General features: G+C 42.4%; 1 protein-coding gene across 1 annotated transcript in view; it reads left to right on the top strand.

Moving 5' to 3' along the window:
* The window catches only part of UMODL1 (uromodulin like 1), a 48113-nt gene extending 35943 nt beyond the window's left edge, over positions 1-12170 (top strand). The window contains exons 16-22 of the mRNA XM_080584578.1: positions 800-1257; positions 1939-2081; positions 2936-3172; positions 4029-4188; positions 6761-6845; positions 9396-9600; positions 11195-12170. Coding sequence (XP_080440704.1) covers positions 800-1257; positions 1939-2081; positions 2936-3172; positions 4029-4188; positions 6761-6845; positions 9396-9583 — 1271 coding nt within the window. The 3' untranslated portion in view covers positions 9584-9600; positions 11195-12170. The remainder of the gene's footprint in view (positions 1-799; positions 1258-1938; positions 2082-2935; positions 3173-4028; positions 4189-6760; positions 6846-9395; positions 9601-11194) is intronic.
* Positions 12171-19955: the final 7785 nt, after the last annotated feature.

Genomic DNA, 19955 nt, shown 5'->3' on the forward strand with positions numbered 1-19955 from the left:
TCAGATACTTAGGTTGTTTCTAGTACCAAAGAGCCATGGTAACCCCAGAGCCTGTGCTGGAAGCAGGATGTTTGGCATACACATCGATCTCTGTCTCTGCTTCACCATTTCCCCTGTTCACTTTCTTCCTGGAATCATTAAAGATTCCTACCAGAGCGTTTGTTCAGCTCCCTACTGTGTCTCTCAGGGTACATGTGTGCAATACGGGCCTGATACATAAGGTTTGTCCTGCATGTCACCCCCAAAATGGTGTCTCCAAAGCATTCAGGGTCATATATTCTGGATACCAACTTCTCACAAGTGGGGCCAGTTTTTTTTAACAGACTCTGTTCCTGTTTGCATCCCGTAGCCAGAAGTGTGCAGTCTCCCACAATACTAGGCAAAAAAAATCTGAAAGCTGCTCAGCAACTTGCAGTTGTGGATCTTCTGCAAGCACTGATCACCCAAAAGCTGTACGTACGAGCTTTACTCAAACACATTAATTATTACAGTTCTCAGGAAATAAAGCACTTAGGCTTTTCTCACTGGTGCCTTATATATCTCACGGGCTCTTTCTTAAAGAACAAAAGCAGAAACAAACAAACGAAAACCCCAGCCAACCAACCAACCAAAAAAAGAAACAGCCACAGCCTTGACAGCAGGTAGAGCTGGTTAAAACAAAACAAAACAAAACAAAAACCAAACATAAAAACCCACAGAAACTAGGAAACTGAATTTCCTCATATGTGTTTGCTTTTACCTTATGAAATCAATCTGAATCTGTAAATTACATCAGTCCTTTATTTTTGGCACTCTTCAGCATCTCCTACCAGCCAGGAGGCAACAGTGATGGACAAGAAACCTGTACCCAACACAGTTTTACCTGCAATGTATTTGCAGACTTCGACTTATGTTTCCTCCCTTGCTTCATTGAACTTCTCTGCTACCGAGCACAAGGCTCTGGAGGACACCAAGTTCTCCAGTGTAGTGCTGCCTCCTCTCACCACGGATCCTGCATCAGCTCCTGATGTTCCTCCTCAAGTGTCTCCCGTCCCCCTTGTTAAACCTGCCCAGGAGGTTTCCATTAAAGATGCAGTGAGAGTGTTTTGTGAAATCGAGAAGATTGTCCTTGCCATCCAGAAGGGATTTTTAGATCAGGAATCCATCCCTGAGTCCTCCCTGTACCTGGGGGAGCCTCGCTGCAACGTGAGCATCAGCAATGGCACTCATGCTGTGCTGCAGGCTGGCTGGAGCGAATGTGGCACTGAAGTTGAGACCGTAAGTCCCCTCAGACAGGGAATGCGAAGAAGCCCTGAAGAATTTTTTTTTCCTCTCTTGGGTGGGAGGTGGAGGGGGGTGGGTGGAGGGGCAATGGTTGTTCCTTAGCTGGAAATAGAGTCTATTAGTTGCTGAAATGTTGTGCAACGTGTTTCATGTTTCCAATGTCTTTGGAAAAAGAAAACTTCCTGTAAGTGGAAAGTTAACCCTCTGTTTGGGTATGGGGGCAAGCAAGAAAGAGAAGGGCATCTTTGGGGACAGGCAGGAAGGTTCAATAGTCTCTCCCAACTGAGGCCCAGTTCCCATGCCTCTCTGGGTTCCTCCTGCAGCTGTCTCAGAAGCTTCTCTTTTCTTAAGAGCAATCTGAGCATCATATTTAGAGAATACCCCAGTTGTTCCCAGTAATGGGGCAAAGGTTGATGGCTGCCTCTATGGATCCCATCAGAACATGTCCAAGTATAGAAAATCCCTCGTGGATCAGTGATCATTGCAGATTGAGGAAGAGGAGGAAGGCTCATGGATTTTCCTTGTCTAGCTCTACAGCAACAAAGATGCTGGAGGTTTAATCTGTCTGAAGAACGGAGAATTCCAAAGTCCTTGAAGCTGCTTAGCCTGTAGCTCTGCTATACCCCTAGAAGCAGTGGTGTTCACAAGTTGTGCTTTCTTCTTTCTGTGTTCCAGAACGTGAGTAATACCGTAGTGAAAACCATACTCCGGAATGACGCTTCTGCTCAGGGAGTGATCCACCACTTAAAAGTTGCCAGTCCCATTCACTGTGTGTTTCAAAACAATCTCTTGACTTCCTCTGGATACACTGCAGAGGGGTAAGGAACATCTTCCTCTGCTTTGAAATGCTGGTGTGTAACTCAGTGCTGCTTCATGGGAGAGATCCCCCATCTTTCCCCCCTCTAAGAAAGGGGTCTAAGCTGGATCCACTGACAGTACTTTCTGTGTTGAATCGTCTGCCTTAAGTGTCCCATTCTCAAGTGATCCCTGCTGTGTGCTTCCATCATACTCCATCTAAGGTGGCAACAGATCCAACAGCCACCAAGCTCGGCCATTGCCCAGCTAAACCATCGGTGAAAATAAAGCTTTGGGAGCTATCGGTGCAGCCTTGGGAGGCAGGATTCCTGTTCTTTGTCTTCCTGGGCAACCACATTTAGCAAGAAGAGTATTCACCTGCTTTTGAAATATAACAACGATGTCTCTTCAGCTGAGGCAGGCGTACAGACTGCTATGTGGGTGCTAGGTTTGCTGCTGAGGATGGCAAGTTTTAACCCCTAATTTTCTCATGTCTCTCACTTACTGTTTAGATTTGTTCCTTTTCCTTAAATTTCTTGGCTCTTGTCTTCAGCGCTAAGCTTTTACTCTCCTTATTTGAACTTTAAGACATCTCATAGTCTTGTTCTCCTTCAGTTGCACTCAAATATTTCTACCTGCTCTATTTATATTGCCAAGACATTACGCCATCTGGTTTCTCCCTTTTTCATTTCCATGGTTCCTACCATCCCAACTGAGAACGTGATTCATTTTCACCCTTTTCTCTTGAACACTTCTCTAGCTTCTTGGGCATCTTTCACTACTTACATGCACAAGAGGTGGAGAAACAGGCACCATTTTATGACTTACAGAAACGCTCCAACTTGTGGTCTTTAAAAGTGGTTACTTCCTGTTTCAGAGTTTACACCATTTTTGAGGATTTACATGGATCTGGACACTTCAGAACAGAAATGCAGTTGTTTATCGGAAACTCCCCAATACCAAAAAATTTCAGTGTCTCTGCCAGTGATGACATACTGATTGAGGTGGGGATCCAGAGAGCAAACAGCAAGCTGAAGGTGGTCCTCACTGACTGCTGGGCGACTCCGACTAACAATTCAGTGGATCCCCTCTCATTTACTTTTATCAACAACAGGTACAGCAAATGCCACTTGCAAATATCGTGTGCCCTACCTTGAATGGTACTGAATACGGATGTGTTATATTTTAAATGCCTTTTGTGGGTGTTTTCATCATTCATATACACTGTCCCTTACCATTTTGACTGGCCACACCTTCTCTGAACAAGGAAGGTAGGCACGAAAAGAAAATGTTTTTAAAGTGGAATGTGGTGGCTGTTTGAGTTTGGTTGTCTTCCCCATAGTTTTGTAAAGGCGTTGCACATTTGACCAAAATAAATAGGTGGTTTTCATGTACAACAGGGAAAGAACTTTTGAAAAATGTGCGTTTCACCCATTTCTCCATGATTTGGATATTACCATGAGCTTATGTAACTCTCATCACTGAAGGTGTAAGTTGATTGATTTCTGTGTGTTGTGACTCACAGACAGTATTATTGCAGCTTCTGGTAGAGGAGGTTTGTTCCTGTTTGGATCCCTAATTTTACCTTGATATCATGTCCCCTATGCTCATCCTTCACCTTAAAATACAGAATAGTCTTTTTACTCAGTAACAAAAGCTATTCCTTTTAATATATTGTTAGTTTCACTTTTTGTTTGGTGAAGCCACATTTAAATCCTTCTTTCTGTCACTCTTTCCCTTCTTTTGCAACCCCCCAACCACCTCTCATATCTCCTGCTCTCCTGCTCTATTTGCTTACTGTGACAGCAAAGCAGCAAATAGCCCCTTGGCACCCCTGCACTGCTGGAGAGTTGCTTCATGGAGTGTGTGGCTGTGGCTTTTTAAAGGAGTCTTACAACCTGAGTTAAGTGCTATAACTACAACGTCTTCTATAGCCCTACCTGATGTGTGTATTTTCTTCTCCTTTTCAGCTGTCCTATCCCAAATACGTACACCACACTGCTAGAGAATGGGAATTCAAGCAAAGCACAGTTTAAGCTGAAAATTTTTTCCTTTGTCAACAATTCTGTAGTTTACTTACACTGCAAAATTCGTATTTGTATGGAGACACCAGGAAGCACCTGCAGGACGGTAAGGGTTTTGCTATGTGCTTTTTCTCTCTCCTTTGCCATGCAGTCCTTTTGTGGAATCGAAGAAGTCATGTTTCCAAACAGGGTTTCAAATAGCTCCTTCATCCCCTGCTGAGAGCAGGGAGGAGTGGGAAAGGACTACAGCCATGTGGAAGCATCCCCCTTTTTTCCTGTTTCTATCCTTGCAGTGAAAAGCATGGATCATGCACAGAAACGGGTGTCAGAAAGTTGTGGGACTTCGCCCCTGCCTAGGGGTGGCCAGAAGGTGAAGAACAGAAGTTACAGTGAGAAAGGCTGTTCAGAAATGTGCCACCTCAGATGGACATGCCACAGAAAAACTACCACCCCTATTGGCAGTTTCGGTGGGAAAGTCTGACCAGACTGATTTGGGATGTCTTTCTATCCTTTCTTCTTCCCCTAGAGATTTGCTCCTCCAAGTCAGAGTTTAGGTGCCACAGAGGAAGCTCCATGGCATTAAGTTTCCAGGGCTGTGAATCTAATAGAGTTTAACAGGGCTCTTTAAAACGCTGTTGCTTTTAAAGTAGGAAACCAAGCACTGTTCTCATAAAAACTTCAGTTCCTAATTGTCTTCCTACCGTGCTCCAAAGCATTTTTTTTGTTTCTTTTATTTCTAAGTAAGTGATACACACTGCTTAATCTAAAAATGTGTTGCTACCATGGAAATAAATGAAAATAATACATCAGTTTTTGTTGATTTTTTTTTTCCTTTATAACCTATACACAGGAATTCTCCCCTCCTTCTGCCAGCCTTCCTGTGATTTTTTTTTTTTCTGTCAAGGATGTTTTCATTAACAGCTTGCTGCTCCTCCATTGTTTAACACTTTCCTCTAGCTCTAAATAACTCAGTTTAAGCTCATTATAAAGTAACCGATCTCTTCCTAAAAGATTCAAAGTGGCCAGCAGAAAGTGCTTGTTTCCTTTCTCAAAGTACAAAGCTTCCTCCAGATTAAAAAAAATAATGATAATAAAAAAGGTAGGAACAGGACACACGACTGACAGATAGAAAGATGGCCCCAGGTTTCAGAGCTGATTTTGTGTGTTAAAAATCAGTGCGTGAGCAATCCCCAGGCTATGCCCCCCATGGAGGAGGTGGATCCCTCCCCAGGTTCACGGTGTGGTTGCTCAAGCAGTGTCCTGCACAGCTGAGGGGGGACACAGTGGTAGGTGCGAGGCAGAGGAATACAAGGGATGGGCAGGACACGGGTTGTGTGGGCTGGTGTTGCTGCTGCAAGGAGTCAACCAAGTGCTTTGCTAGGAGCTGCCGGGTTTTCTGTTAGGGCAGGCTTTTAGCTGCACGGATTAGAGTTTAGGAATTCAGCTAGCTGAAGGCCTGGCTATGATCTGCATTACAGGGGTCAGTGATGGGGTAATGGTTGCCCAATATGAGGCCTAGAGGTCTAATGAAGGTTGACATCTGCAGTAAACAAGGCACAGCAGGGTTAATCAGTGAGGCCCTCTTCCTTCATATGTTCTATATTACTCATATGTATTTGAAAAAAAAAAAAAAAAGAAATATATTGTTCTTTCTGCTGTACAAAATTTATCCCTTAGGAAAAGTTAGAGTATTCAGTATCTTAGGTAGAGATTAAAATGTTACGTGGAGAAGACAAGTACTGGGAAATCTGTTCAAGGGCAGGCCAAAGTTGCAGCTACGTGGGTATTTTTCAGAGGCTGGCCTGGCTAAAGACACTGTTGCTGAGAGGGGACTGTAGAGGTCTCAGTGTAATCAGGCTGGTAATGCTGGTGAGATGCTTTCTTTTTCTGATTATAGCATGGTACTGCAGTCTCTCTGATACTGTGTGCACCTCCAGGAGAATCACAGTGTCTTCTGAATAACCTACTCAGCACAAAAGGGTAGAAAACAAACTGAACAGCACTACCAAGGAAGTGTCCAGAAGATGAATGTGCTCTCTATTGTGCAAATGTCACTCACACGGAGCTAAAGCAGCTAGCCCATCCCCAGCCTTTCACTGGGCACAGCTTTCAAACCAGTAGTTCCCGGATGAGTAGTCCACGTATTTCTGAAGAGCTGTGTGTTGTTTTCAAAGGACACAACTGGGCAGGGGGCGAATGTTGCCACTGCTGATCCTGGTGCTGGTTGTAGGATCTTCTGTGCCTGCCATGTGCAGTAGAAGCATCCAAATGAAAATGTTTGTAAAACCCTGACATAGAAATAGCGAGAAGTTTATTCTCCCATAAGCATAGGGTCATTTAGGTTGGAAAAGACCTCGAAGATCATCTAATCCAACCTTTAAGTTTTCTCCAAAACAAATGGAGAGTTAATGAAAAGAAAGGGGTTGTCTATGTGAAATGTCTGTTCGCTGCAGTGTTTTCCAGTGTTTCAAAATAGAGATCTCAGACTGATATTTCTCTAATGCCATTTCTTTTGAACTTTCATTAAGTACTCATTTCAGTGAAACAAACACGTAACATTAAGAAACAAAAACCTCAGTGGGTCAGAACAGCACTGGGCTTTCCCATTCTCATCAGAAGGCTTTGTATTATTAATTAGTCAGCCATGTGACTTGTTGGAGTCTGAATTGGTTTTGCAGAGATGCCACGCGGCTCGATCCCTGAAAACCGGTGAAATCATCGCTACCCACAGAACATCCTGGGGACCTCTGTGTAAATCTGCTGGTGAGTTACAAACAGATGTCTGTAAAAAGGGGATGCAGAGTAAGCATCATTTTAAGATTCTTTTTCACTGCACAGGAACCTGAAAGCCTGTTGAAACAAAACTCTCTGTGTATTTTTCCAAGGAGCAGAAGTTCTCACTGAAGCCATGTGATAGTGTGGAAAAGCATGTGCCCTCCTTGATAAAGTGACTATCAGATTGTCGAGGCGATGAAAGAGAGAGGAAAAAAGTGTAGCTATTTGCACAGGGTAGCAAGTGCAACAGCCACAAAATCAAGCAGTAATTACAATTGTACAGTGCAAAAGCGGCTTGCATCTCTTAGATTGCAATCAGTTTTTCTGGTTTACTTTACACTGTTCTTAGACCACGGTTATTTTGAGCTCTGAAGTCCAAAATCAGGAGAGATAAGAGATTGCATTGCCATATTTCCTTAGACTCCCTGGTATTGATTTCGTTATTACTGTGAGAGAAGGCGGCACAACCTAGCTGATACACAGCACCCTGGTTAATCTGGCAGAGTGGTGCAGTACAGGCTAATAGAGAGCGAACATCAGCTCTGTGTACAAGCAAGGTCTAATTTGTTATGCTTCTGCCTCTTCTGCACTTACCCCAAGTGATGTTTTCAAGGGCAACTGCTGTCTCTAACATTTTCGTTCATTTGGCTTCCTCCAGCCATTTGCATTCGTATTGTATTAGCGTAAAACACTCATTGAGAGTATTTGTACACAGCAACATCACAGTTTTAACACATGGCTACTGTCAATAGACAGAACTCACCCTCTTTCCTCTTGCTGGTTGCCTGTTTTGCCAGTCACTTAAGCTTTTCTGTCTGTGGAGATAGGTTAGTGATGGATTGATAATGGATCTGGGATATTTTTTCCCTCTACCGTAATGGCCACAATGTTCTTTTGGAACTTGAAACAGGCTCTGACTCAGCATATTGTACTTTTCTTCCCTTATGTGTTAGCATTAGTCTGTTAGAATAGGCCTTCAGTGTTCGTTTCTGGTTTAGTTCTTTTTCTAAAACTTATCAATGAATTTGTACAGCACTTTCTTTGTACAACACTTGCACCAAGTAGGTTTCACTCCCATTTGCACTGGAGACCCTGATGCATTCCTAATGCTGAAAAATGGCCATCACACGAAAGGAACTCTGGTGAGGGGAGCTTTGTTTGGGTGGCATGACAGCAATACAGCAAAGCTGTAGCTGTGTGGTGCTACAAGATGTAGTCTTTTTTTTTTTCCCAGTTTGGATATTCACATTGCATTTTGAGTGTGAGGCTAGACATAGGCAGCGATAGCCAGCTCTGTGTTGAAGGAGACAATGTGAATTGTTATGTCAGGTAAGCTGCTGCATTAAAACATGAAAAAGTCCTAACTGCTCTACCTATGCTACTTGCCACATGCTATAGAAAAGGCCATTGATACGTTATATTCAGGAATTCCTGTCCTATCTGTGTTGGGCTATGGGGTTATCATTTTGACTGTGCATCTTCTTTTTTAATTCCTTTGTTTGATACCAAAATTCAAAATAGGCGCAAATATATTGTGCAACACTGCCTTGGCCTGTCTTGGAATGATCCCCGGACATTACGTAGCTTGGACTCTGCCAACATGTGCCTCCAGGGCTGCTGACAGGGCCATTTGGCCAAAAATCTTGTTTCTAATTACTGGCATGTATGCATTGCTAGTTGTCTTCTGTGCACATCAGGTACTGCACAAGTGCTTGGCTATGAGTGCTGTCCTGTAAACATATGCAAACAGATGCTTTTGTAGGTACATCGAACATTCACAAGAATGAATTAGAAGCATGCAAGAGTGTATGTACAAACAGAAACAGAGGTATAATGTTACGTGAGAGGGGATTCTGCTTGCAGGTTTGGACAATTACATTGGAGTATCTATATGTGAACCAGGCAAACGTTCTGTTGATGGTCACTGGAGCCTAGGGCAACAAGGGACTTGACTCTTGCCCACACGTAGGCATCTTGTGCTCCTTGAGACGGCTTATGGTGACACATTCCCTCCTTCCCCACCAGTCTTGGTACTGTTCCAGAGGACTACAGGTCTCCTGCAGGTCCCATGACATTTCTGCCAGACCTGTGCAGATATTGTAGACATCCTCGGGCTTCTCAAGTGGCACTAAATGTCTGTACTCAGGCTACAGAGTTGAGCCCGTGGTGACTTCTTCAGTGTGGCTCCACTGGCTGCACTGGCCAGATCTCTGCTAACTAGAATGGGAGCTTAGAGACTCAGCACACATGGAGAATCCGTCCCTAAATGTTTTGTGTTTAAAGAAGGTTTACCCATGAGATAAATGCAAATCAAGAGTTTTTAACAATCATAGTTGAATAGGGGACTGTGGCTCATAGACCTTTTAATGAGAATTACCTTCCCCAAAAGGCTGAACCAATGCTGTATCACAGCTCTGGGCTTTGGCACACATGTTGGCTAATCTGTAGGCAAGGTTATCCAGCTTGACCGTCTTTTTACCCCAGGAAAAAAAAATTAAGAGTTTCAAAGCTTCTGTTTTTAACCTCTTTCTTTTTTAGCATCTGATTCAAACACAGAGAAGGAGTCTGGGATAGGAGTTGGATACATCATCCTTATTGTTGTTGCTGTGTTTGGCTTTGTGGTGGGAGTTGTGAGCCTTGTCATTTTCCAGTACCAGCGAAAGATGGGAAGATACAACTTCAGAATCAAGTCTGACAACTTCAGCTACCAAGTGTTCTATGATTAGTGATTTCCAAGTTACCAGTAAGTACTGAATCATGGAAAGTTACTTTATTTAGCTCTTTAGCTCTTCCTGAAATGGTTAAATATTGCAGATGAGCATCCTCTACTTAAGGTTATTCAAACCTCCTGTCCTTTTTGTACTGGGTGAAAATTCCTATTATTCTTGCCTGTTTTCAGATGCTGCAGAACATGGAGGAGGAGGATAGTTTTCTCTTCCTCATCTTTCTTCATGGTTTTAGTCTCAGTCATAGTAAATGACTTGCCACTTTTGAAGAACCATGTGGATAACCATATCCACAAAAAGCATATTGCTTTTAGTTTTGGATCATGGATTAGTATAATAAAGGAGGGAAACTTTGTCGCTCTCTTTATAAGTCTGCTCCAGAAGCTAATTTGCTTTAGAAGTTATCCCTTTCTGCAAAAGCTTGGGTTTCATTTTATTTATTGTAGGGGGCTGTTCTTCAAAAAAATGGTGGGATATTAGACATAAACAATGGCAACTGTTGCTAATGTATAAGTGGTGCTTGCAAGTACCTGCAGAGAGTCTGAAAAGACTTCTCCGAGTAGTTAACCACTACAAGTTCTGCCTCTGCAATTTAGAAACTTAACACTTTTCCAGAATGCTGTAGGATTCATCACTTTTTTTCTTCTTTCTGTAAAATCTAGCTGCTCACCACAGTTTGTATCTTTGTGCCTTTAAGAACAGGAAAAAGAGGTTAGAAAGCTGGCTTCCTGAAAAATAATACCTAACATTGCTTCACAACTCAAGGATGTTTACTGCGGATCTGATCTCATTTTGTTCCTGGGCAAGGGCTTATTTGACAGTGTTGCCACAGGTAGCGAGTAACTCTTTCCTGGTGGAGGCCTCACACATGACAAGGCAGCTGCCATGACCACAGCAAATTCACTACTCATCATGATGGTATTTGCAGATAACAGTTTGCTTCACTGGGAGCAGTGACTCTTAAGTACATGACAGAGAAAGGACAGGGAAACCGGTATCCCAGCTACATACTTTCAAATTCTTGAATAGCCTATTTCCCCATGTCTTATATTACAAAGATCACCTTCTGTAGTCATCTGTGGGCAGCTTCCGTGAGACCTCTGTAGGTGAGGACGATGCTCTGATTGCTTCCTGAAACCTGGGCAGGACTGCCAGTCTGGAGCCCGAAGGGAAAGCACCCGGGGCGTCTTGGTGCAGCCTCCTTGCTGCAGCGACACAGGTCCCACTAGGGAGCCATAGCCCAGTGTAAAGGGCATATCTAGGTCCATTAAATTAAAACCTATACATAAAGCCTCTGAGTCTCTCTACAGAGAGAAGACTGGCTTATCTTCACTCATCATTCTCCACTCTTGGTCATGAGTGACTGCAGTACTTGATATTAATGGCAGTTACGGACTTATGCAATGAGGTTGTAGCATAAAGGATATTTTCAGGCTTATAATGTTTATATATAATCTCCATGTTGGAGTCTCAAGTAATGGCTCCTTTTAAATGCCAGAACAACTCATCTCTCCTTCCCTACACACCTTACTGTCTTTGTAAGGTAGTTCATTACATTTCTTAATTGTGATTTATTTATTTTTTTCCTAATTGGAATGTGTCTCTTCACAGAGAATTGAAGCTTGTCTTTACTCAGCATTTGGCTTTCATTACTCTTCATGATGGTGGTTACAACTGGTTGCAACACCGGCTCTTCCAAATTAATGTCACAAGTAAAAGGCTTCTGTATCCCTACTTTTGTTGTTGTTGTTGTTGTTAGCAATTTGGCTTTTCCCTAATGTCCAGAGAACTATTTGTGACTGCAGCTCCAGGTTGAAATCACTTTCCTTGGCAGTTTTTCCATGGAAAAAAAATACAAGGGAAAAAGGAGAGACTTCACAGTTCTCTATTAAAGTTCCAAGATTTGGCTGTCCCACTGTGCCACATTGCATTTTTCCCCTCTTGGCATCACTTGTGTCGTTACTACTCACAGCTTCATGTTTCTATAAATATTCCAGGAAGTAAATCAGCAAACTCTTTGAGAGATCTCATTTTTACTTTGTTATTCACTATTTACTTAAGGTGAGGTTGAAACCTTGAGCTGCAGCAATGTTGAAGACCTAATTGTGCAACGCCTTAAGTATACAGAAGCTGAAGAACAAGTAGTTGATTTGCCACAAAATAAAGAAAAGGCATCATGAATCTGTGGCTTAGCCTGCTCGGTATGTTCTTCAGCATGAGTTTTGAGATTTGATTGTAAATTCTTTAATTGATAAGGGCTTGGTGGGAAAAAAATAAATAAATTTGACTCTGGCAATTCATATTTTTCCAGATAACTCAATTGGCACCTACTTGTATCTGTTTAATTAGACAAGAGTGATTGTACAGTTGAGGTACAGTGTGTGCTGCTTATCGAAGTGAGAGCACTCCAATTGCAATACAGTAGGTATAAATTTGAGCCGTATTTCAGCTGGCTGCAAGACCCTACTACTACTGCAGCAGCAAAGGTTTAGTTTCCGTGCTCCGCTGGATACCACAACAATCTGTTCAGCTGGATAAACCGTAACAAAAATCTCCACACAGTGAACAGCTGTTGCAGGACTCCTTTCTAGGGTTGGAAAAAACAAGTTGGAAAGCACTGGAAATCTGCTTTTCTATCCCCTTAGTTCAATTGCTGTTCAGTACTAAGATAACTGGGTAAAGGATTTGGCCTATGTTTTGTAAAATGTCAGAGTTGATGATCTTGGAGGTTTTACCTTGAAAATCCATAAGTTAATTTCATTGTCTTTTCATTGCTGAAATATCAGTTCCCAGATCCTGGTATAAAAATAAACAAATAAATAAAATCAGTTGGCTACAACTCATTAATGAAACTGCAATTTACCTTTGCAATTTTAAAGTTTGATGAGCACAACCATTAAGTTTTTATAATGTATGAGTCTCCTCACTTTTGCTGTTTGCTCTCAAATATACATTTACCTTCTGCACACAATGAAAGAATAATTTATTTTACTAAACGTATTTTTCTAGTTTACAGTACTTAACAATTGTAAACTGCCTGAAAGTGACAGGACTAGAGATTTGCCTATTGATTTCAATGGAGCTATGCTATTTACAAAAGCTGAGCACTAGTCTTCAGATTGAAGTGCAAAGAAAAAGCTTCTGTTTGATACATTACATGCTCAGCAGAAACTGATATTGTGACTATCTGAATAGCTGTGTCTTGGTGTCTTAATAAAATCACTCTCATATCTTATTGTTGGTTTTTGTACTGTTATTTTTTTCTCTCATGAATTAGCCATAGGCATTAAGACATGCATTGTGTAAACGTGGCAGCTTCTGAAGAACTGTTGAAGTATTAGCATAATGTTGAAACATCACTCACAACGCAACACATGACCTTATCCAAACAACATTGGTCTGCAAATACCAAGGACCAAACATGTACGCTTATGCTTACTGAGATTCTCTTTCTTCACCATTGCAAAGGACAAACATATTTTCAATTTTATGGCTTGTAGTGAAGACAAACAAAAGAGTATTCACCATTCACAACCCAATAATAGAAATCCAGTAATGTGGTGATCCAGTCTGAAACTGGTGTCCCTGAGGATGTTGGTGGACTCATCTGGAGCCATGTGTGAAAAGCAGGAAAGAGCATCAGCACTTTCTCCAAGAGCTTCTTTTCTCATCTGTGTCACAAAAGTGTCACACAGCTGCCACACATTTTCTTTATTCATCATTTTTTTTCCTGTCTTCTGTCTTTCAGTGGCTAGCAGTCACTATTTACTCAGCGCCGTGTCTCCTTTTGTCCCCTTTTCATGCTGAGGCACAGAACAGGCTGTTTGGTCGAGGTATTACGTATGAGGTGCAGTAGGGTCCCTCTGGCCCTACTTATTTCACTCGATCTGCTGCTCAGACAAGGTTTGATGGCTTTGGAGGACTCATTGTAGACACCATGGGCAGCTCCCCACACCAGTGACTGGGTACTTTTACCAAATAAGTAGTTCCACAGCCAAGGAGAACTCTTTTGGAGGAATAGCACTGACCATCTCCCCTTTCCAGTCTGTGGCTGCCCACCTTTTGTTCTGGTTAGGAAAAACTGGCTCTAGATTATTATTTGAGACAATTAAAAATGTGTAGAAATAAAATCTGAAGAGTTATCCTTGACCTTTTACATTGTTTCCTAAGAAGCATTTTAGACCAGCAGTATGTGTGCCTAATGTCTCCATTGTTCACTGAGAACACCATATTGCTGACACCTGATGCAAAACACTCATCATTATTCCTTGCTCTCATGTTATAACGTTGCCAAACTCTGGTCCCAGTAGGGTTGGAAAAAAGCTGAGATAATTGGAAAATTTCCTTGTCCATTAAAATATAAAGGAGTGGGCTTTTTAATGCCTGTTTGGAAAGTTTTCTTGTAGGCTGAGGAAGGAAACAAGTTGGAGGAACTGAAAATGTTTAATTGCAATTAATCTAAAAACATGATGTTAGCTACAGTGTGATAGAAAGCTGAGAGCACAGAGCCGCCTAATGGTTTCTTTGGTCTGCTCAGCAAAACATAGTTTGCCTTGGGGCCTGTCATGCAGGACTTGTGGCAAACATACAGCTGAGTAGTATCCTTGTTATTGAGGTGCTGCCTTTCAAGGCCTCTTCCTTTTTTTTTTTTTTGGCAGATTTCTTCTCCTCTCTCCTTGCCCTCCCATAGTGCTAGCAGGCCTAGCTGCAGATACTTCAGGCTAGGGTTTTCAGGGTATTTCTGCTGTGGGTTTTTTTTTTTTTTCAAATCCCTTCCCTCTGGCTATGTGGACAGCCTTGTACTAAAAATGTTCTTGGGCACACGGTCTGCCAGGGCATAACACAGGACACTTTGTGCAGCACCATTTCACATGCTGCAAAACCCCCTGAAAGCCCTCTCTGCCTTTCCCGTCCTTCTTTTCCAAAACGGAGTGTTTTTTTCCTCTGAAATCCACAGAAAGAAGAGTTTTAGAGACTTAATACAAATACAGTCACAAAGATTTGTACACTATAAGCAATCATGATGCAAGTATAAAAGGGGAATTGAGCAACAGATGGAACATTTGGAGATGGGATGGAAAGAACAGTAAAGCACCAAGACAAAGAAGTTTCAATGCTGTGTTAAAATGTCAGTAATAAATCACCGGTGTAGTGCTTGCAATGAATCCAGAAATGTCTACTCATATTATACTCTTTAAATCAGCTAGTGCTCAGCCCTTCATATAACCAAGGCTATAAAAGTACTAGGATGGGCAGGGTAAATGTATGTTGCTGCCCAGTAACTGCCTTTGTTGACATGATAACTGTAAAGAATGAAAAAAGTTAGTAATTTTATCAGCTTACCTTGGTGTGTGTTTGTGTGTGTGTTAGATGGGATTTTGCATGGTTAGGAATAGTACACTTACACAGTAGAGAGAGCTTGATTTGATCCCACTTTTTTTTCCTTCTTTTTTTTTTTCTTTTCTCTTTTTTTCTCCCTTTCCATTCAGAGAAAGTTGCTTAATGAATATTTGAGAACTTTCAGAAATTTACAAGTATTCGTAGGCTTAGTTGAAGTAATAACACTCATTACAGGAGTGATTTTTTCTGTTTCCTGCTTTACTCTGGAAGTAACCCATTTCAAAAGAAAAGCGACATTTCTCTTTTACGAGCTTTTTTCTTTAATCCTGTGAAGAACACAGTCTCTTGACAGTTGCTTTTCCTTGACTGTTTGGTCTGCTTTTGCTACATATAACTCTGAGGAGGGTCATAACTTATGGACAATAAGAAGAGAAAATATGCCCCAGTTGGTTTATCAATGCTACAGTGAATATTTGGCACCTTGCTAGATGGGACGTTTCACTCTTTCGCCTGCTAGATGGAGTCTTTGGGAAAATCTATGGAAAAGTAGGAAAACTCGATAAAAACAGTGAGTGTTGGGGAGCTCCAAGTATGGTGGCATTATGGAGCTACTTTCACTGATACTTGGAAGGCAAGGTGCAATAGGTTATGGGGTAGCAGTATTCTCAACAGGCTGACACCAAGCCATCCCAACATACCAAGACACATTGCTCACTTCAGAACTGTGATGATGACTTCTAAATGCCAAGAAGAGACTGTATTTCTGGCAGAGACAGTTGGGTAAAAATTTCAGCTGGGTAAAATCTTTCCAGCAAACAATATTGCTATATCCTTGGGAATGTACTGGCAGCTAATAACAATATTGACAGTGTGAGTTCTTCATGGTTTATGCTCAAGAGTACTTAAACTCTTCAAATCCACTCAGGGAGTACATGGCTTTGCCTCTTACGCTGCCTAAAGCTTTGATATGAAATGCTGGCCACAAATAGTGTTCTCATTTATTAGCTGCCTTTGACATTTTGCACTCTGAAAGGATGAAGGAAGTGCTTCACCTCAGTATTTTCAACAAATATGGCTATTACTAGCACACACACGTAGAAAGCTCTTGCATTTGTTCTGGTGCCAAACCTGAGAGACTCACTACCGAGTGTTACATATGAATAGCTTTCTTTTCCAACTTATTTTTTTTACAGAACAGCTTTTGCATAGCGCAGGGCCAAACCAAACACCTCAGCTCTCATTTTTCAGTAAGTTAAAAGTCAAGAGTAACAGCTGAACAAGCTGTGATTGCCTTCTGGAGCTGTTTTGTATATGTTCTACAAGATTTTCAGCTGGCAGGTAGTTTGAGACTGCATTATGTAGTCCATTCAAAGATCACCTGACTTTTCCTCTGGAGATACTAAATAGTGCTGCCTGTTTCTTGCATTAGTCAGCATTTATTTGACCCCCTGTTCTCTTCATCTTCTCTTGTGTGGCTACAGCTGTGACATCTTATTCTTAAATAGGAGGGAGGCACATCTATTGCCTTACATGTGTATGAGAAGCATCACCTTGCAAAGTTTAGTCTCTCTATCTCTTTGCAGCCATATTTAGTGCTGTCTTCCCACTGACATGAGGAACTGATATTTGTACATTGTCTTGGTATCATTGCTTTTACTGCTTTCACTTTCCCAGCAAAGCACCAACACAATTCGTATTCATCCAGCTGCTGTGACTGTCTCAACCAGTTGTTACTGAGTGCAAAGTGTGACGCACATTGCCTCTCAGAAACCTTCTTTATACAGGCCTGTGCTCAGCTACTTAATTGGGCGGTGAGAAGTCAGGAGATTATTAATGGGAGCGATGTAATTAGAAATTAAGAGTAAGAAATGCAATTGAACTTAACATGATGGTGCCTGGGCTTTTCAAAAGTGAGATGCTGAGTAAAAATACAGCCTCCCTTCTTGGCAGCTCCTGATGCTTGAGATTAGCTTGCATATCAACTTCCTGCTGGAGTTCCTGTTGGGTTTGGCAGACAATAGATGAAATGGGAGATCTGGTAAAGGACAGAACAAGCCCTTAAGTTGTTTCTGTGATTCAACAGTAGATTTTTCTTTTGTAAAACAACACGTGCCAGTGACTGTCAGCTGAACAACATGTATGTCTTTTAAGGAAATTTTCTAGGAGGTTGCCTTCTTCCTCAGCCCCCATAGAGATACAGATAATACTGTCTTTTCCGTTAGAGCTTCCTCAGCAAGTGAGATGGACCCTGCTCACCTCCTCCTGACAGTCACTTATTCACGCTCTGCATATTTGGCAACACAGGTTTATCTGCACGCTTGTATCTAGTTACACATATGAGATTACAGCTGCTGTAATAAGTGCTTCATGGTGCCCTTGGAAACCATCCTTATATTAAAAATATATCTACTTAAAATCTCATGGAAAGGTTTACTGCATTTTACCTTCAAGAGGCCTTGACGGATGCACTGACTACAGCTGGGTTACAGCTACAGTTAATGTCCTGACTTGTTTCGCCTCTCTCCAGGAGGACATGGTGGTACTGCTGGCTGCGCAGCCTCTGCTTTGTCCAAAGATGTCTTCACAGTCATGAGTGGCAGGTCCTCACAAAGCACTGCACATGCCTGTGTTGATGGTAGGGGACACAGAGGGATTTGCAGAGTGGGAGGGTGGCTTTATGCAAAACCTTGCTCTAAAAACAGCAGGAGAAAGCCCCAGTTTACTCTACAGAGCAGCGTCTTGCCAGCCAAGATAAGGGGCTGGGTGCCGACCTCTGGGCACACAGCACAAGGACAAGAAGAGTGGATGGAAGGAACCTGCCTGATGCAGGGCCCTACCCTGGCCAGGCAAGAGAAGCAGCTGCTTCCCCCACCGCCGTGCCTGGATGAAAGCCGAGGCTGGCACTAGTGGGTGACTCACACCATGCTGGTGGCCCTGAGCATGGCCGCGCCCCAGCCCCAGACACCTCACCACAACATGGCGGCCCAGCCATGGTGGCTGGGGCTGGTTTCCCTGCTGAGCTCTGTCCCCAGGCTGTTTGCCGGCAGCCGGCCTGTGCAACCATGGGACCTGGTGCGGGGGATCGAGGGGCAGCAGTGGGGAGAGGCATGGGCCCACAGGTGGGGCAGAGGCAGTTTCAGAGATGGGCACCAGGGTTTGTCGTTTCAGCCTTCTGCTACACCACGAGCACTGCTGCCTGTCAGGGCTGTGCCTGCAGAAAAGGGAGAGCTGCAGTATGGGACTCCGCATGGGACCTTGGGACATGCGTCTCCTCACTTCAAAAGTGAATTCTTCATGCCAGGGCCAAATTTTAGCAGTGCTCATTAATGATACAGCGAAATATGCGGACTGCCCACGTGTTGGGTGTTGGTGTCGTATATCCTGAAATGTAAGTATGCATCCCTGGCACGGTAGTACCACCATACCACTCCTGTGGATCTTAAGCTCCCCTCTATAGTCCTTTTGGAGTAGATTGTCAGAAGCTGATCTGCTGAGGAAGGCCTACAGCCTGCAGGTAAGCAATATGAGGAAACTGGTATGAGGTCTTGCCCTTCGCTGCAGCTTGGCTATCTGAGTTATTGCTTTGTATGGGATCCTCTGTCCATGCAGCATGCAAACCCTGGAGTCTTGTGTAAAGCTAGGCACCTCATCTGATCGTGCTGCTTCTAGCAGATAGTAGCCAGAAAAGGAGGAGGAGGTAGTGATGATAGTTCTCATCACTGCGACTAATCCCACTTGCTGGATACTCTACTTAACATTTTTAAAAGAAGTCTGCAAGGCAATGTCTCTGAGGATGCATTGACCCAAAGCTGTAGTTAAAGCTTGGTAGGGCCATTAAAGCAGTAGCCTTGCATTAGCAGGATTAATGTTTTCAGGGTAAATGTTTTCAGTTGAGAACAGCTGGCATGGAAAAAATCTAAATTTCCCCTTCATGTCAACAGGAGCATACCCAAGTCCTAAACTTCATATGTTATTCTTAGGTTTAATTCTCATCCTACTGTGTAACACCAAAAGGTCAGCTGCTTCCTTTTCTTTTCCAGAGTCCAAAATTACAAAACCAGGTGGAGGCAACAGAAGCACACATACTAAGGTAAGCCAGCTATGCATTATGCCTGAAGAAAGTGCTGTTGTTATACTACTTCCCCCCCACATGATTTTGTACTGCTAGATTTTTCCTTCCTGGCAGAAGAGGCAAGTTTTTCAGTATTGGATATTAAAGCGTTCTGTTTTGTCATGAGAATTTTCTACTGACTTGGAACATTATTCCTGTTATTTGCTAAGCAGTAGATGACAAATTATTAACTGCCCAAAAGAGTTTGAAACCCTGCCCCAAACTTATCAATCAATGCAGTTTTATTTCCTGAATGTAGGATATGGGTGGTGGGTAAATGATCTGATATAAATACTGTGACATTTAGTACTAAATGAGCAGACCTTTGTTGGAGGATTAATCTTTCCGTTTCTAAACCAGTCACTTTTAGAATTACACTTAACAATCACCAGGGCTGAATATGGAAGAATTCCCATACTTGCGAGAAAGCTGCTCAGAGTCTACAAGCTCTGGTAGATACACGAGAACATATTAGAAAAGGACTGTCTACTCTGTCTTTGTACGGCCTAGGAAAATGGGGCCCTCTTAGTGAGATGTTTGCTAATTAGTCCTAAAAGACATGCAGGAAGGTTATCAATACCAGTGCTAATTGCCTCTAAAACTCACTAGGAAATCGCTGACAGGGAAGCTGTGAGCACTTTCACAAGCTTTATATTAACTCATATCCCAGAAAATACTTAGGCCCTACAAACATATTCCTATACCACTCAATAGGTTCCAGATACTGAGAATACCACAGACTACCACATTATTTACCAGTAAACATTTTTTTTTCTTCTATTGTGAACATGTTTAATATTTTTGATACAAACTACTTAAGAGGTTTTCCTTTCTGGCAGATTTTAAAGCTTAATGACTCTGTATGCCTTGGCAACGTGCATTTATTGCTGCAGTATATTTGCCATATTTTTTTGTGTCACA

This window comes from Anser brachyrhynchus, assembly GCF_964034855.1.
Source record: "Anser brachyrhynchus genome assembly, chromosome: 1".
Classification (NCBI taxonomy): Eukaryota; Metazoa; Chordata; class Aves; order Anseriformes; family Anatidae; genus Anser; species Anser brachyrhynchus.